This window comes from Pholis gunnellus (genome assembly GCF_910591455.1).
Source record: "Pholis gunnellus genome assembly, chromosome: 13".
Taxonomy (NCBI): Eukaryota; Metazoa; Chordata; class Actinopteri; order Perciformes; family Pholidae; genus Pholis; species Pholis gunnellus.
This window is the reverse complement of record NC_136540.1, coordinates 9,530,657-9,558,168: the sequence shown is the minus strand read 5'-3', so window position 1 is coordinate 9,558,168 and position 27,512 is coordinate 9,530,657. Positions and strand designations below refer to the sequence as shown.

Sequence of the window (27,512 nt, the reverse complement as noted above, 5' to 3'; positions counted from 1 at the left end):
GTTTCGTGTTCTATTTTGGTGTTTTTAAGCAGGCACAGTTAGGGCAATTCTGAACAGCGTACAGGAAGTAAACATAAAAATGGGTCATGGCGGCAGAGTAGCATAATAAACGATAATCGTCTGTTTGTAGTAGTAAAAATGGACTGCTTTTCATGGTCAAATGGGCTTTTGGAAATAAACGAAACTTTAGTGATTCAGCAACGAGGTGTCAGACTGTATGATGGTGATGATAAGGTATAGTTTTGTCTTCTGATAGCGAAGTTTGTGGCCTGACACAACAATACAGCAGCTAAAACTTCCATGCAACAATGTTATTAAGAGAACGTTAGCTGAATGATTTTGACGGTTTGATTAATTAACATAATAACGTCATGTACTCTGCTGTCATTGGACCAGGCTAAGCTTGACGTTGGAGTCGCCTTGTTGAGCACCCATCGGTTGATCTGGAGGGACGTTAAAAACCATGTAAGACAGCAGTGATCGTGTGAGAGTTGTTGCTGTTCACAGATTTGTCTTTTCATATGTTATGTTGTGTGTATCTCTCTTATGTGACGTCTGTGTTTCTCTTGTCACTTGCAGGAATGCTGCATAGCCATGCCCCTGTCACAGATCATCTTCTTCGAGGAGCAGGCTGCAGGAATAGGAAAGAGGTGAGTGTCAGTAAATACACCTTGTGTTGGGCACAGAAATGAGAAGTAGGCTTTCAGAATTACATTAAGAAATTAGCAAACAACAAAATAGTGTGTTGTTATACCTAAATGTGTAATTTGACCCAAAACCCTTGGTCTGGGTTCATTTAATAGCTTTTTTTCTGGAGCTGGTAAATGCTTCTTGTTGTTAAGAGGGCTCCATGTGAATAAAGTTTGGAGCTTTGGTCACGTGATAACTGGTAGTTGTATTTGGGAAGAATATCATAGCTCCCTGCAGTTGAAAGCTCTGGGGAAAAAATAGTAAGTGGAGCTTAAGTGAGGATTTCTTTTAAATGTTGATAATAATTTCAATTTAAAAGAAGAAAATATTGAATTAACTCTTGGCATCTCTTATCCTGTAGTGCAAAAATAGTTATCCACCTGCACCCAACACCTGCCAACAAGGAGCCAGGTCCCTACCAACATAGCAAGTACTCCTTCATCAAGCTGTCCTTCAAAGAACACGGGCAGATTGAGGTAGTGCCACCCATAGAACAGCTTTTTGCTTTACCCTTTTCATCTCTTAATGAGCATTCTTAAGTGATACTCTTTACTCCTGGGAACTGATGTGGTGTCCTTTGCTTTAGTTTCACAGGAGGCTAACAGAAGAAATGACTCAGAAGAGATGGGAGAATACGCCAGCTTCACTACCCATCCCCACAGGAACCGTCTCTCAGGTTAGAAGCTGAACAGATGCTCCTTCTCATCCGGTTAGACTGTTAACCGTACCAGCCAAACTGCCTTTCAGCATTTTATTAGGTGATGTACATGGGAATGACACGCCTATCAATTCAATGTATGTACCACAGGATGGCAGTGTTGTCTCCATATTTATGGGCTTGTCTATATTATTGGTCTAGTCATAACTTCTTCTGCCTTATGACGATTCACCAATATATAATAGTGACACGTATTGCTCAATTGGTAGAAATTGGCATTGACATCAATTTAAGTATAGTGTCCCACAGCAGCACTCACACCAAAGACACTCTGTCCTTTTATTTGCATTAGGTCATGTGTCTCTTAATGAGATTACATACATTTTTGATAAATACGAATAAATCATAGTCATTAAAATTGATTTATGTACCGTAACAGCAGTTGACCACAATTTGTTCCCTCCTCACTGTTTGTCTTTCCGTTCAGGCTTCTTTTAAAGTGCCTGTGTGTGTTTCAGAACATGTGTTTTTCTTTCCTTTGTGGTCACGCAGGCAGGAAGAACACGTGCCGTGGGGATTGTTGGCATTGAGAGGAAGATAGAGGAGAAGAGGAAAGAAACAGACAAAAATATTTCTGAGGTACTGTCGAGCAGAAACACGGAAATACCGAGAAATGTGTCTCCTCAAAGCTCCCCGCTGAAGTTGTTTATTTAGCCATATTTTTTATGGTAATGACTGTGAACATACTGAGGATACAGAGTGGTTTAGTTCAAGAGCTTTCTATGAATGTTTTGATTATTTCTTTTTTTTTTTCTGCCAAAAACTTTATTGTAACTGACATTAAATCAAGCTGACCACAGCCGCTGTGACTTTCATGAGGCATCCGTGAAGTTATGTGTTTATGCAACCTCAGTTGGTATTTATTGGATATGAATACAATAAAATGAAATAAAAATGACATATATTTAGCTTAATGAAAAGAATATTATGGGTATAGCGCTAGGGAGAATGTTCAGTTTGGGGCAGGGCTTTTGTGGAATGATATTTCAACTATATATGTAGCCATGAAGTTTTTGTGGTTTATTAAATTGTGAAAATTACAAATTACCCATTTAGTCTCTTTTTTTCAGGCCTTTGAGGATCTCAGTAAGCTGATGGTGAAGGTAAAGAATGCTTTCCTTTGTATGTTCATATTTTACTGTAGTTGTTGAATTAATACAGAATGATTTCCCTTTTTGAAGTCTTCTTATGTTCAAACATCACAGCCATAGATATCAAACCTGTGTTAAGCTCATATACGGCTATGTGGTGGGATTTGCTGAGTGATTGTCTACTTTAAATAACAGGCCAAGGAGATGGTGGAGCTGTCCAGATCTATAGCCAACAAGATCAAAGACAAGCAGGGAGACATTTCAGAAGATGAGGTAGGAACTTGAGCATAATCCGACACGGAAACAGGAGGAAGTGGCTTCAAACTACGGCACATATAGCAATAACTAATCATAAAGTACTCACACAACTGATGTTGGTCATTTTTTATTAACAGTTTTGTTCTGCTTTATAGACCATTCGGTTTAAGTCCTACCTGCTGAGCATGGGTATCGCTAACCCCGTGACCAGAGAAACGCATGGATCAGGTACACATTACCATTTGCAGCTAGCTAAGCAGCTGGGAGATATGCTACAGGCTCCTCTGGAGGTTGGTGTGATTTACATCTACCTAAGATCAAACTCTAATGTTAGTCATCTACTACTTTTCCATTTTCTGACTCCATTACTCTTGCCCTCTCTCTCTCTCAGGAGCGTGGCGGTATGATGGCTCTCACTGAGGTGTACTGTCTCGTCAACCGTGCCAGAGGGATGGAGGTAAATGCTCACAGATGCACACACAGAAACACCGAACATCGTATTTGAGTGTGCATACCCATGTATGTTCACTCGAGCTGAACTAATAATACACAGCTTTTCTATCTATACATTCTCACTACACACAAAGGTCTTTGGTGTCAGGCACAGAGGTCACTTTTCTTTCCCTTTGCTCAGCTTTTGTCTCCAGAAGATTTGGTAAACGCCTGCAAGATGTTTGAGTCGTTGAAGCTCCCGTTGAGGTGAGTTTTTGTTTGTCTTTGTATAGTTTGATTTATCGCTGCCCTCTTTCATACATTCATATATGTATAGATCAGGCTTTGTGTTACGTAGTGCAGGGTTGACGCCTACACTATATCCCAGAGGCCATGCTCTTCCTGTCTGACTTCCTGTTGTTGGAGGTATTGTCCAGACCGCTGCGACTGTCATTTCCTGTCACTTCCAGCACCAACACTGGTCCTAGTACCCGCAGACTGGTTGCTGTTCTTCAGCCAGCGCTCCTTATATTAGCTTCATAAAACATCATTCCTCTTCTCTCACATGCACACACACACACACACTGTTTCCTTCATCCATCTTGTCCTCTTTGTAGGCTGCGTGTGTTTGACAGTGGTGTGATGGTGGTCCAGCTGCAGTCTCACAGCGAAGAGGAAATGATAGCCTCAGCACTGGACAATGTAAGCTTTACCATTACAAACATCATACTGACATTGACACGCTTTAGACGGATCAAACAGCATGCTGTCTTGGCTATATATCTTAAGTCACAGTCGCCTTTAGGTTCAAAGTTTTTAATTAATTCCAAGTCTTGTCATCTTCTTTTTCTTCTACAGGTGTCCGACAAAGGCTCCTTGACAGCAGAGGAGTTTGCAAAGCTCTTGGGTCTCTCTGTTCTTCTCTCTAAAGAACGGTAAGTTGTGAATCTCATCGGTACAGATGACACAGGCCATCTGTTTCACTACACCATGTTGTTATAATATTCACAGTTGTCTTTGTTTCTCATTTAGTTATTCTTCTCTTCTCTATTCCTTCCTCTGTCTCCAGGTTGTTGCTGGCTGAGAAGATGGGCCACCTGTGTAGAGATGACTCTGTTGAGGGTTTGAGGTTCTACCCGAACCTCTTTATATAAATAACTTCAACTGGGCAGCACTGTCTCTGCTGATAGACTAATGCATTGCCACTACATGAGCGTACCGCTGCACAATGTACCTATTCAGTCTGGTCATGACTGTTTGTGGTAGATCTTTGCAAATCCACCTTAGGCGCTGCCAGCTATCTTCTTATTAGGTCTGAGAGCTACACTCTGTCTTGAAAGTTTGTCAAAGAGATACTTTTCCAGAAACTGTTAAAATACTGTCCATGCAGCAAAGTGTTCCCAGAGTGATCATCATGTGCATTGAAAAATAAATAGGTTTGAGAAAATTGCTATAATGGGATATCTAGTGGACATTTTCTTCACACTTTCTTGTGACGCAAAGCGTATACTTCTTTTTTACAAAACAAGTGTGGATTGTTATGAAAGGCCCATAGCGAGTGATTACATGTTTTCCAAATTAAAATGTACGTTTCTGTAATAAATGAACAAGGAATGAATCTTCGTCATGCTGTCTCGTCTTCTGAGGAGGGAGAGAACATGCCCAGGTGTTCAAGTTACAATGAATTTAAAAATTAGAATCCTTTCATTGCAGAGTTTTAGAAAGGCCAGTTGTGACCGTTTTGAAGGCAGACTGGAAGGTAAGCACCCTATAAATGCACTTGTAAAATCACTTTACCATCACAGTAAATCAGATAAAGAGCAATAATCAACGTGTGAGATGGGAGCATATTGTAATAAATCCCATCTGGTCTAAGTAGCCTCATGTCTAAAAGTTATGCTTTCTGCTGAGATTGTTACAATATCTGCGTGTGTCCTTTTATAGAGCTTCTCTCACACTGAATAAACAGTTCTTTGTTCCCATTGTGAACTGAGCTGAACAGTAAAGGGTGTTTCATTTTCAGAGACGCTTCCTGTTTTCAGCTGTCTCTCTCTTGAGGAAATGTGAAGGTCTCAGCGCTACAGCTGATTAGATTACCATGCCATGTATCATATACCTACTTGTTTCAAGAGTTAAACTGAGGCAGGACTGATCGTAATGATTAGAGATTCATGCATGACATTGAACTTTTAGTGAAAATGTACCAAGACAACCTAGGTCCTGTTCCTGCATGCTGATATTTTATTTTTTTTATTTAACCTTCATTTAATGGATTCACTCAATGGTGCATTTCAAGTGAATGTCATCTGCTCAAATCTCAGTTTTCTTTCATCAATGGATAATAGAAGAAGACCTTGTCAGTCATCTTATGTGGGGGGGGGGGGGGGGGAGGTCATCTGATTGTTTGTGATGAATAGTTCTTCTGTTTACTGTAATTACTAAATTGTATAAAATGTTTTATTTTGTTACCCTGCCTCCTGGGCTGATTGAGATACACAACGCTATCCTGTCTTGATTTTCCATCTGACTTTATCATGAGATTCTTTTTAGACAATCTACAACATCTTCACATTTTGTTTTTATCTGTGAATGCCTCTTGAAGGAGGAAATTATAGATCCATCTGTTTGATCCCACATATTTCTCCATGTAGTCACTTTCCTCAGTTGCTCTGTTGACCCAGGTGCCAACAATATCTTTATTACTTTCATACAGTATAATGCACTTTTTAAACAGCCAGGAGAGGAAAGGGTCTTTCATTTGTGCTTTTGGTGCTTGCCTGTAACAAAAATCCTCTTGTGTAAATGAACCTGATTGTGAACATGCTCCATGGGTTTTCCCATGTGCTCCTTGAGAACTAATATTTTGGAAATTGATATCTAACAATTTTATCACAGAAGTTCAACACACAATTGTAAGAACCACTTCCAAACTAGTGAATGGTTTAGCTACATGCATAATGTTCCCGTGAAAACACAGTTAAAAAATAAACTTGAAAAACGGCTTATTAAAGGTGATGGATAAAAAGGGTTATATTTGTTTAAAACATTTCCTCATTCATATTTATCTCTGAATTTCTTTCTGAAATAAAATAGCCTATTGGTTTGTTTACCGCTGCACAGTCGCCCACGTTGTACATTTTTGGGAAGAAAAATCAGTTGCGGATAATATTCAATCCGCCCCGCTGCTGACCGTGAAGTGACTGTGAGCGGATCTCTCACGCGCTCTGAACACCGGCGCGCGCCTTTTGAGAACTCAGTTGGGTCTTTGACGCTGGTCCCGCTGACAGATTGTCATTATTAGTAGATTATCAGTCGAAAAAAAACAAGTTTTACCAGCACGTGAAGGGACCGTTGTTGTCATTTGCTGTGTTGGAAAATTGGAGGTGAATTATGCTGTGCTGAGTCGACAACAAATGTGAGTACAAACGCTCTATTTTCCAGCTAAAAGCAATGAGGGCTATGAACGCTGTGTGCCCGAGATGTTAAACATTAGGTCTAAGCACTAGTTTAAAACCAAGGTTTAGAATCATATCCGCAGTTAAATTATATTTAACGTGTATTATTTATAATATTTAAAAAAAACAACAACATATATATTCAGCCTTCTTGGTGGCTAAGCACAGATTTGAGATAAGTATAAAGGAGATTACTATTAAACTCTTCACCTGAGAATACATATTAGGCAAACTTTTTGACCCAGCCACGATGCGTTCAAGTAGCATAATGTACTGATTTAAGTAAATGCAACCTTATGTGATTAGTCTATGCTTCTTATACAGTCTATGGTCCATGCATGTGCAAAGCAAACCCCAATACTACGATTTGAATGGGAGTGTGAAATACAGGCAGCAGCCTGGTGCCAGAACAATTGTTTCTCAGAACGTCTCTTTTTTGTCTAAGGACACAGTAGAGAAACAAGTGAAAACTTTGCAAGCAACCAAACAACAAGGATCTGGCCCTGCTTCATAAATATGTGTTATGGACTGCTTGTCCGCTGATGGAAGGAAGTGTCTCCACTGTTAATCCCAAAAGACTCATGGTCAGAGCTTCATGTTCTAGCCTTCCTGTTTCACCTCAGATCAGTGCACTGCATCTTCCAAGTCTCATTCTGTCTGATGACGCCCACTGTTGCCTGCTGCCTTCTTGTGGATTCTTTGTTTATTTTGTGATTTGCCTCTGATTTGTAGAGGTCAGGGATGGTGGAAGAGGACGGTCATGTGCTGAAGGAGAAAACCGAGGCACGGACATCGGAATGCCACAGGCTGTCTCCCTGCTGCCCTTTCTGCTGGCACTCATGGGATGTGGTGAGTGTCCCCAAACAACAATCTTAATAACACGACTGCATGTTTGAAAAGGCTGGCAGGATCATTGATTTTTTTTTTTTATACACTTGATCAAGCAAACCCACGTTGACTTAAATGTGCTCTACCACCCTGGAGGGGAAAAAAAGGGCAGGGGAACGAAGGGTGTAATGTCGGGTCAGCCTCTTCCTCTTCCCACACCCTCTGTGCTTTGTGAGGATGTGAGGTTTTCACAACAGGATTTACACATGACACGGCACAATGGCTCTTAAAATAATGTGCAACTGTGCGGCAACATTTTGTCTTTTTCCCCGGATGCTGATAGGCCTATTGCAATTTAACTGGATGTCACCTGGACATGGGAAATACCGTGTATCAATAGGCCTATACATCATTTGCTGTTAGATGATTGTGCTTGGGATTTTGGTATCATAAATCATGATGCACACTTATTATGTTGTCAAAAGTGACACTGCATATCATATTTCTCCCAGATTGATTTCTAAAATGTGTGTCAACTAGAAATGTTCCAATTTTCCTACCATACAGCCCAAACATTAGATAGACAACATATAACATATTGTCCACCTAAACAGATAATTGTATTAATTATAGAACATGTTAATGACTCACTGCAGAAAACGGAGTCACAAACACACCTCTATGGCCACAGTAACAGTCAGCTTGCAAAGTCACATCAAGACAAACAAAGACAATAAAAAGCTGATGTAGAAAATGCAGCAGATTTTTGTGCACGATGCATGAACAATAGGTGAAATGGTCTCTCTCTCTGCTTTATGTGACTCCTTTTCATCCTGTCCTGTAGCTTTGGCAGGGCTCAATATCTGGCCCTCCTTCCACGTTGCCCTCAGCAACGCCAGTGTATTTGTGGACTTCAGCACAAAATCCAACAGCAGCACCATCCGCAGCGCGAGCCTTTCGCTGGTCAACACGGAAACCAACACCACCCTTCTGACCAGGACTATCCCCAACAGCCAATCGGCCGGCAGGGTGGAGTTCAACTGTTCTTGCTTCCTGTATGCAGGAACTTTCCGGTTCCTGCTGAGGCAGACCAGCATCGCTGCTGGTTCTCGTGCTAATGGCACACACGACAGTAGCGCGGAGAGCACTGCCTGGTGGTGGAGTTCAGAACTGCAGGTGCAGTGGCCCACCTTTCACATCGCTGTGGACAGGGCCGGAAACCACTCAGGATCATTTCAGGCAAGACAAACAAGATCTCAAACTTTAAACACTAAGGTTTAATGAGGACCAGATTGATCCATACGTCTCTTCTTCTCTCTCTCTCTCTCTCTCTCTCTCCAGGTTGGGATATCCACCAATGAACACTTTCAGGCTTGCTCCAGCGGCATCGACTCGGCTCTCTTCTTAGAAGTCAGCTACATGGAGTACAACCAGATAGGGCGAATCAGCATCGACAAGGTCCAAGCCCGCACGCGACACCCAATCAAACCCCTCCGTTCCCAGAGTGTTGAGCTGCCCTGTGTCTTCCCCTTCACAGAGAGAGACTTCATACAAGTGGCTTTACGTTCTCCTCACGCAGCACAGGATGTGAAGAGCTCTGGACCGCTCTACCTGTCCCGCATCTTCTCCTATAAGCTGCTGGTGGAAAATACCAACGCTTACAGGAGTGGTTGTGAAGGGACTATGACTGTTAAACTGATAACCCCACCTTGTGCTCACGTCAATGGGAAAGTATTGCTGTATAAGGATGCAGGTGTTGGGAGAGGGATTGCGGGTTCCTCTGGGGTGGAGGCAGGTGAAACAGCACTGGTGGGGTTTGGAGCAAAGGAGCCCTCTTCACCTCTGTTGGCCTTCAACTGGCTGACCCAGGGAGAGAACGAGACAGAATTCAACTGCTCTGTGTTTTACACTGGAAGGAACAAGTACTGCTTTCGCTTTGTTTTCAACTTCAGTCGCTCCCCCAGCCCTGCACAGACCTGTTTGGTGGTTCACAGGAGTGCAGGTGAGATGTAATAGATCGACACATGCACATTTGGCACCTGCCAAGAATACATTTACATTGTGAGTTTCTTAAAAGCTGGAGGGAAAGAGTTACTTTTCTCTCAGTCATTAGTCAAGGAGTAGGCAAAGGGCCCTTTTCATAGAAGACATGTTTGACCGGCCAAAATAAGAAAAACACAGGTGTTAAAATGAAAATGAATGATGGCTGAATTCCATTTAGCTGCTTTGGTTTCTGAGTCCTGATGTTGTGTCTGCTTGCTCACTGTCACGCTGTCATTTAATATCTATAAATAGCAACATCCTGTTGAGACTGAACATTGCATTATGAAAAAAGATAACAGCCTCATAAGATTGTTTTTCAAACTTTTAGAAGCAAACATAAAGACTATTTTAAGGCATGACTGAAATAGTCTTTTTTTTTTTTTCGAGCTGGAGCGTGACCTTATCCGTCTCACCAGCATAACAAGATCACACACTATCTGTGTGTTCAGATGTAGAGCCACTATGTTGAAATCAAAATAGTATGTTATAAAAATGCAGTGTGCAAACGGAACATCATAATGTAAAAAAAACGTGAAATCAGTGCCAACAAAGCATATCACCACAATGCAGAAAATAGGCATCGTAAACTACAGCTGGCAGGCCGTGCCACTATTTTTATTCTTTTACATTCCCTTGCATCCTAGTGTAACTAATACCACAGTGCAGTCACATCTCACTGAAGTGTCAGCTTCAGCACATAACTAATCATTCTGTTATTTAGTGTGCAGATACACAACCGAGTCATTCATAAGAAATTCTAATGTTCAACACCAGCAAATATATATATACATAGGCAGCACTCACTTTCGGGCCATTTACCAATTAGATAATAAACCGTTGAATTGTCACATTCTAAATATAGTCAGATGCTTTTGTCGCTGTGTGTCCTCGCTTTGTCTATTTTGGGGATGAAGCATTAACTGGTCGATGACATGTGATATGATGGTTGCGTCTTTTTCAGCTCCACGTAGAAGGGTCCTATTTGTTATACTTCTACCGGCTTTTTATTCCCTCAAAATGATCCCAGCATTGCATGACATTCACATCAACAGCACATAATTAAGGCTTGCACGCTTACTAATTTATCTGCAACTTAAAAAGAATTTGCCAATCTGTTTTTCTGCAGAGTCATGGGGCCCGTGGCTGCCGTGGAGTGTGTGCAGTGTGAGCTGTGGAGAGGGGGTGAGGGAACGAGTGCGTGAGTGTTTGCTGCCCTCAGGTGTGGGAGGGATGCAGTGCACTGGCATGGTGAAGGAACAGTCCCTCTGCTCGCTGGAGGACTGTGTTGGTCAGTCTTTTCATCCCTCACTCTCTCTCTCTGTCCCTTGATTTTCACTTTCTCATGTTCCGGCATCTTTCTCCTCGTCGAAAAAGAAAATAGATGTGCTTTTGGAGCATGCCATTTACATAACTGTCCCCCTTTTCTTGTTCCCAGTGGTGCCCGCTCCTTCTCCATCCCTCCCCCCTGTGGCTGTCGGAGTTGCCCCCCTGGGTGGTAACATGGTGGTGGTGGTCGGTATCTCCCTCTGCCTGGCTGTGATTCTGGCTACTGTTCTGGTGACTTTGTGGAGAAAGCTTTGCAAGACCCCTCAGTGCAGCTCTGTCCGCAGAGGCTCCATGCATTCCCCTGGGGGACGCAAGCTCTCCGACGAGGCGTCCATCTGTGGCCACAGCCTCCAGAGGCCCAGCCTGTCTGACGGCCACAGCCAACCGGGGGGCACGGGTATGGGTGTAGCCCAGAAAGACAGGCCTTCCCTGAGCAGTCAGCCTCTCTCACAGACCCTGGTGGTACCTCTCTCACAGGACCCAGAAAGGCTGTCCCCCACAGGTCAGAAGGTGCTGCCACCAATATTTGGGTATGTTTAGAATATTCTTTACTTTTCATCACCTGAGAACATTATCGTGAAACCGTTTCTGTCACTCCCCCAGTCTTAGAAATAACAATATTGTCTCTCTAGGTACCATTTGGCTCAGCAGCAGTTGAAAGAAATGAAGAAGAAGGGGTTAAAGGAGGCAACACTGCTGTACCATGTCTCTTCCAGCCCTGTCCATGACACCGTGTTAGGGACATCTGCTTCACCCACAAACTCCCCCACTCCTACGCCAAGTGGATTCGCTCATCCCACACTCCCCGTAGGCCTCCAGGACGACGCTAACCACAATCATTTTCGGGTCGCAGCTCGCTTTTCCGAGCTGCCATCGCAGACTTCTAGTCCCAGAGTGGAGCTCGTCTTAGGTCCCTCTGCTCATGCAAGTGGGGGCAGCTCTAAATGGCGTGACCGCACTGCTGACTGGGTGGAGATGGTAGAGAGGAGTGGGTTAGTGGGTCTCAGAGGAGGAGGAGGAGGAGGAGGAGGAGGAGAAGCAGGGATGGGAAACTCCTTTAATAAGAATCCAAATTTCCGCCGGACCTCCAGTTTTAACGACACCATACCCCAACCTCTATCCTCTGTACACTCCAGACAGTTCAGAGAAAGGAGCATGACCCAGGTCAACTATCCAGCTTTATTCATGTGTTCATATGTATGTATTGTAGATAATATTTTCTTAATTAACAGAGATTATACATTGTCTTTTTCAGGTTGGATCTCGGACCCTTCCTGAAGGAAGTTGTTGGAATAAAGGAGGACGGGAGAGGCAGCCATTCAGCTCTTACCCCATTCCAGAGCACGGGGCCCCAGAGTGGGCTAAATCCAGACCCATGAGAAATGAGCAGAGGAAGCCCTGGATAGAGACAGCTGCTCCTTCTCACAGCAGTGAGCTCAAACACACAGGAACCAACACAAACAGCATTTCAGCATCTGAGAAACATGCCAAAGCAGAAGTCGGTGGCGCTCAGGACAGGCAAAGGAGTGGTGAGGCGGGAGGCAGAGAGGGAATCTCGGGGATCGGGGGTCCAGCTGCGGGGCCCGTCGGCCTGAGTGTGGATCGCGCAGAGCGTGCTGAGCAGAACTGGAACCGTCGTGGCCCATCGCCTATCCAGAGGAACATCCTGGCCCGGAAACTGAAGGAGGCTCAGTCGTGCTCTGGGGTCAAGGGTCGGCAGCGCAGCTCCACCTTTAGTGTATCACCCTCGGAGCAGAGGAAAGGCCGCTGCCACTCTCTGCCAATGTCTGGAGGCTACAGCAGCAGTGGGGGCTCGCCCTACAGGCTGAGTGAGGCAGAGCAGAGGATGTTGGACCTAGATCTGTCCTCAGCATATGCAGGCGAAGAGGACTAGATGTTTGTAGTACTGCACCAGTGAGGAATTTCCATTGCTATTTCCATTAAATCCTAGCGTCCTCTCTGCCATATCTGTCACTTGATCCTAACACAGACACATATATCAGTGAAGATTGTATTGTATGTTTGAGATTCAGTTTGCTTCTATATGAGGGAGAGAGAAAAACATCACATTTTATTTTTTGAAAAGCTATTTAAGTTTCTATTTCAAAAAAACGTTTTTCCATTCAAATTTTTGTTATTGGAATTATTTAATTTTCTTAATTTGATATGCATTATAATTTAACATATACTATCTTCAGAGGGTCTCTATAGGTTTCTTAATGTATCAACTACTGGTACAGTATGTGCCCTGTCAATGACAGCATTCAAAACAGTACAGAAGACAGGTTAGTCTTCGTGTTCTACATTGCTGAATGTGCTTATTTTATCATGCTGTGAAGTCCCACTGTATAACATTGTGCTGTTGTGAAAGTCACGCTCACTGTGAAGTGACAATTTTCTATGTGTGACATAAGCAATGTCAAAAAAAGCAGTATGCAGTTGTAACTGTGTCAAAAATGAACATCAGTGAGGCATTGTGGCTGAGTTGCCGTTTGTTTTATTGTTTGAGTAATTTGATACACTTCATAGAAAGCAGTGCTTAGTGGAAAATAGAAGATACTGTACCGTCAACATTTGATTATGGTTTCAAATGACTAAACAATGGTTGAAGTTCAAATAGAAAGAAATTAAACACAACATCAGTCTTTCCCTTCATATTTTTTTTTCATTCTGAATCACACAGGGGAATATGAAACCTGTCATTTTTACATTTCCCCTGCTCCACTGCCTGCGACATCCAAGAAAACCAGAGGCCGCACCTTCATGGTGGTGTGTCTGAGGGAATACCAAAGGCCTTTCCAGGACCCCCACACCACCCCATCGTCATGCAGGCCCTTGTACTTCCCTTTGCGGTAGAACTTCCCATTTAGGTTGGCTGCATGACATCTATAGATAAAAGGTAAGTACACAATGTCAAGGATGCTACATTTTCCTGAAGACAAAATGAAGAAATTCAACCTTCATGTATTTTTTTAAAGCAATTGCTTTGTGTTTCAAACTGTTTGAAAAAAAACAGGCAGAACTAAACTCAGTACAGAAACTCAAACTGTATTTCCAGAAATGTGGTCATGCTTGTGCAAAATTCAAGCAGAAGGAAGATAACGCTCAGAGCAATAGTGATAATTAAAAGGTCTCACCTGTTGAACCACCAACCTGCCTTATTCTCCTCAGCACAGCTGCCCTGAAGGTAGCGGTCATTGTCCTGTTGATGACCGTCATCGGTGTTATCACAGTCATTCATTGCACATTGTCATTATAACATGATATATTGGTAAAAAGGGATAGATGACTAACCTGATCTCTGGTGCTGAACTGCATCCCGCTGAGGCAAGCAGACCACTGCTCCACCATCCCCCCACCACTAGTCAGAGCATCTCCAGCTTTCCCACTATACGGCCCGTACTGGAGACGATACTTATCCTGGAATAGGCATCAAGGGAAGGGATGTTTGTTGGGAATCACAGTCACTCCTGAGACCAACAGAACTGTAAAACGGTTTATCTTACGGCCTCATCGGTGATCTTGAAGTTCTCATAAAATGCATAACTTCTCTGTCCATCCCAGTCCATTAGATCTATCTTCACCAGGTTCTTACCTTCAGGGCAAATAAATACAGGCAAGAAATGAGAAGAAAAAAACATTACAGAAACAAATATTTCAAAATAAAATACTGCTTATAAAAATAGATTCTGGGAGTTAAATCATTTCTGACCCTCTGAGAGTAGGGAATACATGTGCTCATTCCCCAACCAAAACTCATCATTCCACAGTTTGAAGTCACCAAAGCCATCTCTGTAGTCTACCCAGTCTCTAGAATGAGAATTAGGCAGATACATGACCTCACATGAAACACCTGCACTGTTTGCAAGGATTTTGAGATTTATAATATCCCCATATACTGTACGTAGGCTAGTTTCTTTGCTGAAATACCTGCTGAAGTCAACTTTTCCATGCCGACGTCTCTGAAACACCGTCCACCCTCCTCCATCCTCCATGTCACAGTAGGCCAAAAAAGGTTCCTGGTGTAATTTGGGTCTGATGCGGTAGAAACCGCTTGGTGGTCTCAGTCTGTCAAACAGCTCAGAGCAGTCTAGATAGAAAGCATTGAAAAGGCTTTAATTAAAGATAGCTGTTTATCATCCTCACCTTTGTAACTCATAATACACTTACTTCATGTTGCATATTAGGAACATACATCATTATGTCATTAAATGTAGGCTATGTATATATTGGATGATCCAAACTCTTACTTAAAATAAACACCCAAACACTTATATGAGCTTTGCTTACCTTTGTCATAGACAATCAAACTGCCTCCAGGTGGAAGTGGTTTAATCTGTGTCATGTCAGAGCTGTCTAATGCCCCTCTGCTGTTGTGGTTTACACCAGGGGCTGTGTCCGTTTCAGGTTTAGTATTAGCCAAAGCAGGTTGAAATGGCCGGATGTATTTGTGCATCTGCAAGTGCTCAACCTGCCAATTCACGATCAAGAGTTTATTCTCCAGTTTCCTTATGGTGCGCTTGAGAGCTGCCACCTCCGGCCCGCACGATTCCACTGCCTTTAATGAGGAAAGCTCAAGTTACACATGACATTTCTACCCTTGTTTTAATACTAGTGGGGCCAGCAAAAGCACAGGGCCGCACCTACAGCAGGCATCTATGAAACACACTTTTATTTATATTGACTCTCTGGACTTTCAAGGAATGATAGTTATTTTACAGCCCTGCCTGCAATTTCTGCTTTTTGAACCAAATGTTGTCCATTTTCTATGTCAATACAAAAATAAAGATGCTGAAACCCTTAAACGAGTATAGTATAAGCTACATACTGACAACGGTGTAGAAGAGGCCAAGGTTGGGCACACCAGAGCCAACAACAGCAGCACTGCCATGACTTTTAGGAAAAAGTCCTTTGCTGCTATGTCAGTCTGAAATGTTAAACACAATAAGATACAACAAATACTACAATTCTTCAAACTTTCTTGAAAAATATCTGCAGCACAAGCCTACCTTCATTTCACGAAGTCTCCCCTTGTTTGCTGTGGGTTCAGTGTTCTTTTCCTCTGAAAAACATGTCAGAATATTATTTATAGGCTGGGCCGGTTCTGCATGTTCCACATTAGAGGATCCAGACTCGACCAACCTTGCCAAACCATGAACTCAAGCCAGTTTGACGTTTTCCTTCTCCATCAACAATATTTGGGAAGAGTAGCTGATCCCAGACCTGCAAATGTCCACATGGACAGAAAGTGTTGAGAGGACTCCATTTCTTAAATAGCAGAAGTACTGCCCTTTGTATTTTTCATATTTTCTTTCCTTTAAAAATTTGATAAACAAAATCATTCTAAAAATGTGCATACATCCAGCTGCGGGGCCCGTCGGCCTGAGTGTGGATCGCGCAGAGCGTGCTGAGCAGAACTGGAACCGTCGTGGCCCATCGCCTATCCAGAGGAACATCCTGGCCCGGAAACTGAAGGAGGCTCAGTCGTGCTCTGGGGTCAAGGGTCGGCAGCGCAGCTCCACCTTTAGTGTATCACCCTCGGAGCAGAGGAAAGGCCGCTGCCACTCTCTGCCAATGTCTGGAGGCTACAGCAGCAGTGGGGGCTCGCCCTACAGGCTGAGTGAGGCAGAGCAGAGGATGTTGGACCTAGATCTGTCCTCAGCATATGCAGGCGAAGAGGACTAGATGTTTGTAGTACTGCACCAGGGAGGAATTTCCATTGCTATTTCCATTAAATCCAAGCGTCATCCTCTCTGCCATATCTGTGACTTGATCCTAACACAGACACACATATCAGTGAAGATTGTATTGTATGTTTGAGATTCAGGAAGTTTGCTTATATATGAGGGAGAGAGAAAAACATCACATTTTATTTTTTGAAAAGCTATTTAAGTTTCTATTTCAAAAAAACGTTTTTCCATTCAAATTTTTGTTATTGGAATTATTTAATTTTTTTAATTTGATATGCATTATAATTTAACATATACTATCTTCAGAGGGTCTCTATAGGTTTCTTAATGTATCAACTACTGGTACAGTATGTGCCCTGTCAATGACAGCATTCAAAACAGTACAGAAGACAGGTTAGTCTTCGTGTTCTACATTGCTGAATGTGCTTATTTTATCATGCTGTGAAGTCCCACTGTATAACATTGTGCTGTTGTGAAAGTCACGCTCACTGTGAAGTGACAATTTTCTATGTGTGACATAAGCAATGTCAACAATTTTTCAGAAGTCAGAACAGCAGTATGCAGTTGTAACCGTGTCAAAAATGAACATCAGTGAGGCATTGTGGCTGAGTTGCCGTTTGTTTTATTGTTTGAGTAATTTGATACACTTCATAGAAAGCAGTGCTTAGTGGAAAATAGAAGATACTGTACCGTCAACATTTGATTATGGTTTCAAATGACTAAACAATGGTTGAAGTTCAAATAGAAAGAAATTAAACACAACATCAGTCTTTCCCTTCATATTTTTTTTCATTCTGAATCACACAGGGGAATATGACATTTCCCCTGATCCACTGCCTGAGACATCCAAGAAAACCAGAGGCCGCACCTTCATGGTGGTGTGTCTGAGGGAATACCAAAGGCCTTTCCAGGTCCCCCACACCACCCCATCGTAATGCAGGCCCTTGTACTTCCCTTTGTGGTAGAACTTCCCATTTAGGTTGGCTGCATGACATCTATAGATAAAAGGTAAGTACACAATGTCAAGGATGCTACATTTTCCTGAAGACAAAATGAAGAAATTCAACCTTCATGTATTTTTTTAAAGCAATTTCTTTGTGTTACAAACTGTTTGAAAAAAAACAGGCAGAACTAAACTCAGTACAGAAACTCAAACTGTATTTCCAGAAATGTGGTCATGCTTGTGCAAAATTCAAGCAGAAGGAAGATAACGCTCAGAGCAATAGTGATACACACTAGGTTTTATTTAAAAGGTCTCACCTGTTGAACCACCAACCTGCCTTATTCTCCTCAGCACAGCTGCCCTGAAGGTAGCGGTCATTGTCCTGTTGATGACCGTCATCGGTGTTATCACAGTCATTCATTGCACGTTGTCATTATAACATGATATATTGGTAAAAAGGTGATGACTAACCTGATCTCTGGTGCTGAACTGCATCCCGCTGAGGCAAGCAGACCACTGCTCCACCATCCCCCCACCACTAGTCAGAGCATCTCCAGCTTTCCCACTATACGGCCCGTACTGGAGACGATACTTATCCTGGAATAGGCATTCAGGGAAGGGATGTTTGTTGGGAATCACAGTCACTCCTGAGACCAACAGAACTGTAAAACGGTTTATCTTACGGCCTCATCGGCGATCTTGAAGTTCTCATAAAATGCATAACTTCTCTGTCCATCCCAGTCCACTAGATCTATCTTCACCAGGTTCTTACCTTCAGGGCAAAGAAATACAGGCAAGAAATGAGAAGAGAAAAAAAAACAGCAAACCAGACAGAACATTACAGAAACAAATATTTCAAAATAAAATACTGCTTATAAAAATAGGTTCTGGGAGTTAAATAATTTCTGACCCTCTGAGAGTAGGGAATACATGTGCTCATTCCCCAACCAAAACTCATCATTCCACAGTTTGAAGTCACCAAAGCCATCTCTGTAGTCTACCCAGTCTCTAGAATGAGAATTAGGCAGATACATGACCTCACATGAAACACCTGCACTGTTTGCAAGGATTTTGAGATTTATAATATCCCCATATACTGTACGTAGGCTAGTTTCTTTGCTGAAATACCTGCTGAAGTCAACTTTTCCATGCCGACGTCTCTGAAACACCGTCCACCCTCCTCCATCCTCCATGTCACAGTAGGCCAAAAAAGGTTCCTGGTGTAATTTGGGTCTGATGCGGTAGAAACCGCTTGGTGGTCTCAGTCTGTCAAACAGCTCAGAGCAGTCTAGATAGAAAGCATTGAAAAGGCTTTAATTAAAGATAGCTGTTTATCATCCTCACCATTGTAACTCATAATACACTTACTTCATGTTGCATATTAGGAACATACATCATTATGTCATTAAATGTAGGCTATGTATATATTGGATGATCCAAACTCTTACTTAAAATAAACACCCAAACACTTATATGAGCTTTGCTTACCTTTGTCATAGACAATCAAACTGCCTCCAGGTGGAAGTGGTTTAATCTGTGTCATGTCAGAGCTGTCTAATGCCCCTCTGCTGTTGTGGTTTACACCAGGGGCTGTGTCCGTTTCAGGTTTAGTATTAGCCAAAGCAGGTTGAAATGGCCAGATGTTCTTCCGCAAGTGCCAATTGCTGATCGAGAGTTTCTTTATGATGTGCTTGAGACCTGCCAACTCCCGCCTGCACGATTCCTCTGCCTTTAATGAGGAAAACCGATTTCAAGTTAAACGTGACATTTCTACCCTTGTTTTAATACTAGTGGGGCCAGCAAAAGCACAGGGCCGCACCTACAGCAGGCATCTATGAAACACACTTTTATTTATATTGACTCTCTGGACTTTCAAGGAATGATGGTTATTTTACAGGCCTGCCTGCAATTTCTGCTTTTTGAACCAAATGTTGTCCATTTTCTATGTCAATACAAAAATAAAGATGCTGAAGCCCTTAAACGAGTATAGTATAAGCTACATACTGACAACCGTGTAGAAGAGGCCAAGGTTGGGCACACCAGAGCCAACAACAGCAGCACTGCCATGACTTTTAGGAAAAAGTCCTTTGCTGCTATGTCAGTCTGAAATGTTAAACACAATAAGATACAACAAATACTACAATTCTTCAAACTTTCTTGAAAAATATCTGCAGCACAAGCCTACCTTCATTTTACGAAGTCTCCCCTTGTTTGCTGTGGGTTCAGTGTTCTTTTCCTCTGAAAAACATGCCAGAATATTAGTTATACGCTGGGCGGGTTCTGCATGTTCCACATTAGATGATCCAGACTCGACCAACCTTGCCAAACCATGAACTTTTCCATGACATTTTCCTTCTCCATCAACAATATTTGGGAAGAGTAGCTGATCCCAGACCTGCAAATGTCCACATGGACAGAAAGTGTTGAGAGGACTCCATTTCTTAAATAGCAGAAGTACTGCCCTTTGTATTTTTCATATTTTCCTTTCCTTTCAAAATTTGATGAACAAAATCATTCTAAAAATGTGCGTACATACATCCATGTTCTGCCAGATTACTCCCTAAGGACATATTGTCTTCATTAAACAGAAATCAATGTGACCCTTACACAGTGGGTTCAGTTGAACATGTGTTGAACAAGCTTTCAAAAATCACCCATAAATCCTACATGTTATTAAGAAAAAAAAGCATTAGGACAATGATTCCAAGTAGCTAATGCAGCAGATAGAATAAAGAAAGTGATAACCGAAAGTGGACGTTCTTGTATATGTATAATAAACTTAGTATATGCTAATATTACAGAATAGAGATAATCACATAAAAAAAAGAGACATAAAAAAAACAACACAGGGTTCAGCAACCAAGAACAAAAAAAAGGGAATAAGTTCTTCAATTCAGTATGAAAACAAAGCATCAAACTCACTGTCTAGGTCGGCTGTAGATATGGCTCCCTCTATTGTTTGTAGTCAGTGGTAAATATATATATATACATATTTATATATATTAAAATATATATACATATATATATATGTATATATATTTTTAATTATTAATTTATATATATATATATATATACAAATGTATAAATACATTTTAATTTACATTCATTTCTCGTTGGCATCTACATTTTACTACGTCATTTTTGTCTGTTATGAATATGTAATTTTCCACCCTGACTTTGTTTTTAAGCACTTAGAAACCCTGGTTTTGAAAAGAACAATTAAAAGTACAAAAGAGTACAGTTACATACTGGTGTAGCCTACAGGCTATTGTTCTATCTCAGACGGCAGTGTCTTTTACCTTTAATTTAGGATTTCCCTGGAATTTTGCCAAAATTTGACTTTTTTTTTTTTAATGGTTCACCTTAAACTGAAAAAATATATATTTCCACAAATGCAAATTATTTACATGTTTTTGCAAATAAAAAGCAATGCTTTTGTCAGACCTTTAACTTTATACGTTTGCAGCTAGACTTTGAACGCGCGTTTAATTAAAACCAGATGTTAGAGAGAGAGAGAGAGAGAGAGAGAGAGAGAGAGAGAGAGAGAGAGAGAGAGAGAGAGAGAGAGAGGGGGCCTTTTAAGTTGTATTAGAAAAGCTCCTTACGGGACGGTTACGATAAGGCTCGGTCAGTTTTCGTATCAAAGAGGTTTTGAGGAGGAAAGATGAGTAAAGAGTAACGAGGAAAAAGAAAAAAGGGGGCTGAGCGTTTTTCACTGAGCTCCAGGAAGTCCGAAACCGCTACGTTTGCAAAAAAACCAAGAGGAATAGTGGATGGAGAGAGAGAGAGAGAGAGAGAGAGAGAAAACAAATCTACCCGGTTAACCTTTGAACCGTCTTCCTTTGTCCCCACAAGGAGAAGTCACAAGACAAACTCCCGTATAATTTCACGAATGACAGTCCAAACGGTAAGCAGGCGGCGAGAGTGTATCTAGTGTTTGGGCGACTGCTGTAATTTGGTTTAAACGGATAAACAAACATTTCAAGGAGAAGAAGGGACTGTGGGAGGGCTCTCAGCACAGAGGAGCTGAAACGAGTGGTTTGTGTGGTTAAATCCTTTGCTTTTCATTTTTCTTAAAAAGGGAATAATGAATTGTGGGTTCCTCATTTTCAATTTGCACATGTTTTGCTTGTATGTTTTGCATCATGGGCTATACCTTAATCAGCACACTGGTCGCTAGATAAGCACTAATGCACTCCTGGATGCTGATTAGAAGGTTGATTTATGGGGTTTGTCTTTCTTTCAAAGAGTGGCTTTATGTGAAAGATGCAGTATTTTATAATTGTTGTCCTCTGGCTTGTTTTTCTCTGTTTTACACTGACTTTGGAGCAACATGCTGAACAAGGGAGTTTAATAATCAAGGGAGTTTAATCTTTCAACACTCTTGTTTTCAAACGCAGAAACTACACGCTCAGAACAAAGCAATAAGGAAGACGCACACATCATGTCCTCGGTCTATTTCAGTCCAGGGTCGGATTCAGGTGTAAATGGGTGAGCCTTGTCATGTTTGCTGTTGCTTTGTATGCGAGTGTGGTGATGGTGGTGATGTGTTTTTTCGGACTGCATTTTGGGAGGATTGTTATCATGTTTATCTCATCTATCTCTCTCTCTCCATCTATTAGAAACATTGCAAAGATGGAGGATGCTAAAGTTGAGATTGATGATGGAAAGGATGAAAGTGTGGTCCCAGACACACTGTATCAGTAAGTTTAAGTTTTATTTACAGTTTTGTATACAACACTTATATTCAGAAGGAGCATATTTGGTGGCAAACTTTCTTTTATCCTTTGCAGCAATATCCGGAAGAAGATAACGCCTTTTGTTATGTCCTTTGGATTTCGGTAAGTCTGCTTTGGGAACTCTTTTGGAGTATAATTGCCCAATGATGATTATTTTCCTGTTTGATGGTTATTAAGTGTATCTGTCTATTCGTCCAGCATATTTGGCGTGATACTGATCCTCGTGGACTTTGTGCTGGTGATTGTGGACTTATCCCTGCCCGCCAAGGGCAGAGAGGTTGGAAATGCCTTAGAGGCCGTGTCCCTCACCATCTCCTTCTTCTTTCTCGCTGACGTTCTCGTGCGGGTCTACGTGGAGGGGTGAGTGAGTGTAGCACTAGCCACTTCTAAAGCTTACCTTTTTTGTGAAGATTGTGTTCATTATTTTATGACACTGTGTTAGAAGAGGGATAATTCAGTCACTATTTTGTGGTGTGGCTGTATTAGATTGCAATATATTTTAAACTGCACCCAATATTCATATTTAGTTTACTCACACCTTCAGTTATCTCTGCACAATTGCTGGCAAGTGAATGTCAGTTAAAACATGTTTTTAAAAGAGTGACTCAAACATTCCCGGAGTCCCCTGTCAGCAGAAATCAAGTGTGATCAGCCGTTAGACAGGAAGTTCTGAAGAGGAAGCTGCACAGGAAATAAATACTTTCTCCTACAGTAATGTTAGTTTTAGACACGTACTATTATTTGCACGTTAATTGTCTCATGGTGTGTCTTTTACAGGTTCAAAGTTTACTTCAGCTCCAAGCTGAACATCGTAGACGCTTGTGTTGTGGTAATCACGCTGGTGGTCACCATGATCTACACCTTCAGTGACCTGTCAGGAGCCAGCCTCATCCCCAGGTACCTGCCTTCCCAGCTATATAGAGATGGCTCATACATTTGTGTTACGACATTGTGCGCATTTGTGGTAGAAAAAGAATTATCAAATTATGGAAGAGTTTGAAAGCTCTGCGGGGTCTGGAGGAATACTTGGATTTGGGTATAAAGGTTTATGTTTAGTACCTGGAGATTAATTTGTAATGATCCTCAAATTGATGTTCTGTTGCTTTAATAAACCCATGTCCTCATAGTCCACTCACACAGGTGTTTTCACTTATGTTGCCTGATTAGACCCTTTCTCAGGTGCAAACTGTGCTTAATCAACATCTCCCTCAGTCTCCTGTTGGTTTTGTTGCACCTGTTAGTGTGCGACCATTTACGCCTCCGTCCTAAGAGTTTGAGGACACACATGTAATACCCTGACAGCCAGGGTAATTGAAAACAATTACCCTAAAACGCCAGGGTAATTGAAAACACCTGTGTGGGTGTGCAGGGCTATTTTATTAAAAAAGCCTAGATTGAAGAATCCTGCTGTACAGTACTGCTACCAAATTTTGGGGACCCTTTCAGTCCAACACATTTTTTTTTTTCCTGTAAATATGTTACAAGGGAATGATAATGCTATTGCTTCTGTGGATTCTTTTTTATTTAATCATTATATTATGAGGTTGTGATACACAATTCTTATATCCAAACTTTTCATGTCAAGCCATGTTTCATTAAAAAATATTATTTGGTTTAATCCCAGACTGAACAATATACAATCAATGCAGTGAACATCCCAACAAATATTTAGCATTTTGGGTAAACTGATGATACTAATGTGATATTTTTCCACCATATTGCCTAACCCCAACATCACACTACAGTGAATTTTAAATACCATAAAACAATATTAACATTATACTCAATGCCATTAAGGCGTTAATGTTTGTTTAATGATTCATGAGTATATATTTTGTATTAATTCTTCATCAGGGTGGTGACATTTCTCCGTTTCCTGAGAATAATAATCCTGGTGAGGGTTTTCAGACTGGCCGCTCAGAGCAAAGAGCTGGAGAAGGTCACCAGGAGGATGGTAAGATCATCACCATGGATGCGTAGAAAACTGTGAACCCCTAATGTAGTAAAGTTCACTGGAGTCTTCAGGGATTTTGCATTAAGAGAGAAGAAAGATGTCTATTACTTCCTGATCGTTGACTTGTTATTTTTTTCAGGTTTCTGAGAACAAGCGGCGTTATCAAAAGGATGGATTTGACCTCGACCTTACCTATGTCACAGGTAGATGTTACATGCTGTGTAATGCCAAAAATACATTTTAAAAAATTTCTTCTTAAGAAATGCAACATTTGTTTGCGTCTTTACCCGTTTCTTTAGACCGCGTCATCGCCATGTCTTTCCCCTCCTCTGGGAAGCAGTCATTCTACAGGAATCCAATCAAGGTAATTCTGACACAACCAGGGTACACGGTTACATAGCGTCAATCTAATTACACTCACTAATTACACTCACACAATACACGCACCATTGTTACAAAGAACTTCCAACATAAAGTAGACCCATAGACCTCCACGGGAGTCTTAAGCTATTCCTCCTCTCTTTCTGTGTAGGAGGTGGCGAGGTTCCTAGACACTAAACATGAAGGCCACTATAAAGTTTACAACCTATGCAGTAAGTTGGCACCTCCTCTCGTCACATGTGCTGCATTCAACTACACCAAGCGAGTTAATCTCATGTTTTGTGTCCAGCTGAGAAAGGCTACGACCCCCAGTTCTTCCACTACAAGGTTGAACGGGTGTTCATTGATGACCACAACGTCCCCTCGTTGGAGTGAGTAACATTTTCTGTTGTGATGTGTTTTTTATTTTTTTTTTATTCCACCCCTCCCTTTTTGTTTGTAATTATACTGAAGTAATTTAGATTACAGATCCGCAAGAGAGCCTTTTGTTATTGTAGTTCCGATATTGATGCATTAGATTGAAATGTTTGGCACAACCACTATGATTGGTGGTGTCAATAAAGTTTATCTTATCTTATTATAGGTATGTGTACTGACGAGGTATTCTGAACACATACAGAAACAGGATGTATCACTAACTATCATTGCGAGTTGTACAATAGCCATTTTATCTCAATTTGTTGTCTGCTACTGTATCTTTCTCAGGGACATGCTGAAATACACTGCAAATGTGAGGGAGTGGATGTCTGCTGATCCCAAAAACATCATTGCTATTCACTGTAAAGGAGGGAAAGGTGAGGCCAAAGATCCCGACTTGTTTCATTGTCATTTTGTGAATTATTTGACTTGAACAAAGACATTAGTTTGGTGTACAAGTTGCTTAAATTTCGCACTTAGTTTACCTGCTGCTGCTCTCTTTCACAGGTCGCACAGGTACTATGGTGTGCACCTGGTTTATTGACAGTGACCAGTTTGAGAGTGCAAAGGTTCGTCTCTTTTAGTTTGAGAGTTGTTAAAGCGAGGGTTATTGAATCGGCAAAACTTTTTCAAACCTTTCCTGATATTCATTTCTTGTTTTGTCCACCAGGACAGTCTGGAGTATTTTGGTGAGAGGAGGACGGACAAGAGTCAGAGCTCCAAGTTTCAGGGAGTGGAGACGCCCTCTCAGGTTAGAGCAAGATACATAGAATAGAGGCATTTATCTAGAACTTTTACTATTGTAGGACTATGTGTAGAATAAAAAAAATAAAGTCTGACTGGCGCCTCACAGAAAATGACAGAAGGGTTGAAAGCAACAAATAGAAATGACTCACTTTTCTACAAACAGGAACTTTCGCAATCAAAATAGGTACTACAATCCCTAGCAGTAACATGACTTACCATATATACTGTGTATATAATGTACATACAGTATGTATCATACATGTAGCTATAAGCTCATTAATCTTGACAGTTAAAGACAGAGTGAGTGAATTCTCAGAAGAGAAAATGCATGAGTTTTCCTTCTAAAACCACAGACTCTGTTTGACGATGTTTTTTTCTGTGACGACTGTGTGAACCACAGAGCCGGTACGTGGGCTACTACGAGACCATGAAGACCAAGTTCAACAGACAGCTGCCTCCACCTAAAAGTCTCACGATCAAGAGCATCCGCATCCACTCCATAGCAGGTAAACCCAGCAAAAAACACCGAACTTTACGCTTTACATATCTTTGTTTCTGTGTTAATACCTACTTTTATTTTTTTTTTGCTTTCACCCAGGTGTGGGTAAAGGTGATGGCAGTGATCTCAAGGTCAAGATAATTGTGAAGAAAGAGCTGGTATTACAATGTGTGTGTGCCAAACAGGACAACTGCACAGTGAGTCACACACTCAGCACATGCACTCATCGGGTCACATGTATTTATATGTTGAACGTGTGAATGTATTTTTTTTTTTTTTAGGTATTTCCTGATGTGGGCAATAATGCAGCAGTCATCAGCCTACAGAATGGGCCTGTGGTTGAAGGGGATGTGAAAGTCATGTTTGAGTCCAGTGCTGTGAGTGCTTTCGTTTACATCGACAAACTACACATGTAAGTAAAGCTGGTGTTCAGCTCGAGTGTCCTATGATTCTTTGTGTTCATCCTTCCTTTTTAGGGTCTTCCAAAAGGATACGAAGATGTTCCGTTCTACTTCTGGTTCAATACGTCCTTCATAGAGGACAACAAGTAAGTCTCTGATGCAATGGTTTCTTTAGCTCTTGACTCGATAGTTTTCATGTTAGTGCTGACTGAACTCTTCATTCCCTCCACAGGCTGTTTCTTCCCAGAGAAGAGCTGGACAACCCACACAAACCGAAGATGTGGGACCTGTACAAGGAGGACTTTGGTGTCACCATGTTCTTCTCCGAACCATAATAAAAGCCCGTTGGAAAGATGAACAGGATTAAATGGCTTGTTACAGTTGTACTTTTGATAATGGATGCTGAGCAGAAATTGATAGATTGAACACTAATGCAAATGAATGAGTTCATAGAAAAGCCTAAAACTACTTATGTTGAATGATCTTGAGGGTAGCGGAGTCCTCCACTGAATCAAAGCTTGTAGACTGCAGTGTTGCTCTGATGAGACGTGGCACTTAACAAATGTATAATGGATGGGTATGTGGAAGAATTGCCATTAAATGTGTCTTACAGTGAATCAGGTGAGTGTGGTGACTTTTGGGTGTTCTAAAATCAGAAAAACCCTTTCACCTGATGAAATCATGGGGTTGGGCTCTTTGACAGTCCATTGAGTCCTGAACTACTTCCCAGTCAATGAATCCCCTCTGAAGTATTTAAACTAACTAGTTCTCTAATGCACCATGTCTCGTTACTGAGTGCACTGGTTTTAGTGAAGAGAATCATGAAAATGTTCTGAGTGAGGCAACCGTGGAAACCAGTTAACACAGACTCCTTCAAATCTTTCAGTTTCTGGAAGGATT

The 27,512-nt window shown here is 41.5% G+C and overlaps 5 protein-coding genes across 6 annotated transcripts; 3 read left to right on the top strand and 2 right to left on the bottom strand.

Annotated features, from left to right (window-relative positions):
• The first annotated feature begins 72 nt into the window (after positions 1-72).
• vps36 (vacuolar protein sorting 36 homolog) lies at positions 73-4,818 on the top strand. The gene is made up of 14 exons (XM_079171025.1): positions 73-234; positions 397-465; positions 580-650; positions 1,052-1,166; positions 1,277-1,366; positions 1,901-1,987; positions 2,479-2,511; positions 2,695-2,772; positions 2,913-3,047; positions 3,149-3,214; positions 3,392-3,456; positions 3,807-3,891; positions 4,048-4,124; positions 4,259-4,818. Exons 1-14 carry the CDS (start codon positions 139-141, stop codon positions 4,341-4,343), a joined length of 1,152 nt encoding a protein of 383 aa, XP_079027151.1. The 5' UTR covers positions 73-138; the 3' UTR covers positions 4,344-4,818.
• Positions 4,819-7,441: 2,623 nt separating this feature from the next.
• On the top strand, positions 7,442-16,526 carry thsd1 (thrombospondin, type I, domain containing 1; the record flags this gene model as incomplete). The annotated part of the gene is made up of 8 exons (XM_079171903.1): positions 7,442-7,493; positions 8,317-8,711; positions 8,814-9,474; positions 10,642-10,803; positions 10,951-11,371; positions 11,474-12,005; positions 12,097-12,436; positions 16,207-16,526. The coding sequence occupies 8 exons, from the start codon at positions 7,442-7,444 to the stop codon at positions 16,524-16,526; spliced, it is 2,883 nt and encodes a 960-aa protein (XP_079028029.1).
• On the bottom strand, positions 13,323-16,231 carry LOC306705411 (fibrinogen-like protein 1). Its single transcript, XM_079172166.1, has 11 exons — positions 16,201-16,231; positions 15,984-16,064; positions 15,851-15,903; positions 15,670-15,768; positions 15,132-15,399; positions 14,772-14,931; positions 14,554-14,651; positions 14,348-14,436; positions 14,136-14,261; positions 13,979-14,043; positions 13,323-13,727 (listed from the first exon to the last, which is right to left on the bottom strand). Exons 2-11 carry the CDS (start codon positions 15,994-15,996, stop codon positions 13,547-13,549), a joined length of 1,152 nt encoding a protein of 383 aa, XP_079028292.1. The 5' UTR covers positions 15,997-16,064; positions 16,201-16,231; the 3' UTR covers positions 13,323-13,546.
• A 611-nt stretch (positions 16,527-17,137) lies between the features above and the next one.
• On the bottom strand, positions 17,138-19,753 carry LOC306705376 (fibrinogen-like protein 1). Its single transcript, XM_079172116.1, has 9 exons — positions 19,660-19,753; positions 19,479-19,577; positions 18,963-19,203; positions 18,603-18,762; positions 18,385-18,482; positions 18,158-18,246; positions 17,946-18,071; positions 17,792-17,856; positions 17,138-17,526 (listed from the first exon to the last, which is right to left on the bottom strand). Exons 1-9 carry the CDS (start codon positions 19,663-19,665, stop codon positions 17,331-17,333), a joined length of 1,080 nt encoding a protein of 359 aa, XP_079028242.1. The 5' UTR covers positions 19,666-19,753; the 3' UTR covers positions 17,138-17,330.
• A 1,512-nt stretch (positions 19,754-21,265) lies between these two features.
• tpte (transmembrane phosphatase with tensin homology) lies at positions 21,266-27,219 on the top strand. Of its 2 annotated transcripts, none has more exons than XM_079172164.1 (19): positions 21,266-21,381; positions 21,875-21,965; positions 22,097-22,177; positions 22,268-22,315; positions 22,412-22,573; positions 22,991-23,110; positions 24,068-24,167; positions 24,307-24,370; positions 24,467-24,531; positions 24,700-24,760; positions 24,838-24,919; positions 25,254-25,342; positions 25,473-25,534; positions 25,636-25,716; positions 26,113-26,218; positions 26,311-26,408; positions 26,493-26,588; positions 26,688-26,758; positions 26,845-27,219. In XM_079172164.1, the coding sequence occupies exons 2-19, from the start codon at positions 21,919-21,921 to the stop codon at positions 26,945-26,947; spliced, it is 1,536 nt and encodes a 511-aa protein (XP_079028290.1). In that variant the 5' UTR covers positions 21,266-21,381; positions 21,875-21,918; the 3' UTR covers positions 26,948-27,219. The 2 variants fall into 2 exon arrangements, with proteins under 2 accessions (XP_079028290.1, XP_079028291.1); XM_079172165.1 differs by lacking the exon at positions 21,266-21,381 and adding an exon at positions 21,400-21,512.
• The last annotated feature ends 293 nt before the right edge of the window (positions 27,220-27,512 follow it).

Excerpts from the sequence above, each read along its gene's own strand:
- tpte (XM_079172164.1), top strand. The coding sequence starts at position 21,919 with ATGTCCTCGGTCTATTTCAGTCCAGGGTCGGATTCAGGTGTAAATGG. Across the intron at positions 23,111-24,067 it reads GGAGCCAGCCTCATCCCCAG|GGTGGTGACATTTCTCCGTT; the intron begins GTACCTGCCTTC and ends ATTCTTCATCAG. Across the intron at positions 24,532-24,699 it reads TCTACAGGAATCCAATCAAG|GAGGTGGCGAGGTTCCTAGA; the intron begins GTAATTCTGACA and ends CTTTCTGTGTAG.
- vps36 (XM_079171025.1), top strand. The coding sequence starts at position 139 with ATGGACTGCTTTTCATGGTCAAATGGGCTTTTGGAAATAAACGAAACT. Across the intron at positions 651-1,051 it reads GCTGCAGGAATAGGAAAGAG|TGCAAAAATAGTTATCCACC; the intron begins GTGAGTGTCAGT and ends CTTATCCTGTAG. Across the intron at positions 1,367-1,900 it reads CCACAGGAACCGTCTCTCAG|GCAGGAAGAACACGTGCCGT; the intron begins GTTAGAAGCTGA and ends GTGGTCACGCAG.
- LOC306705376 (XM_079172116.1), bottom strand. Across the intron at positions 19,204-19,478 it reads CCTCTTCTACACGGTTGTCA|GCAGAGGAATCGTGCAGGCG; the intron begins GTATGTAGCTTA and ends TCCTCATTAAAG. Across the intron at positions 18,247-18,384 it reads GTATTCCCTACTCTCAGAGG|GTAAGAACCTGGTGAAGATA; the intron begins GTCAGAAATTAT and ends TTTGCCCTGAAG.
- LOC306705411 (XM_079172166.1), bottom strand. Across the intron at positions 14,044-14,135 it reads AGTTCAGCACCAGAGATCAG|GACAATGACCGCTACCTTCA; the intron begins GTTAGTCATCTA and ends GGTCATCAACAG. Across the intron at positions 13,728-13,978 it reads GCAGGTTGGTGGTTCAACAG|ATGTCATGCAGCCAACCTAA; the intron begins GTGAGACCTTTT and ends TTTTATCTATAG.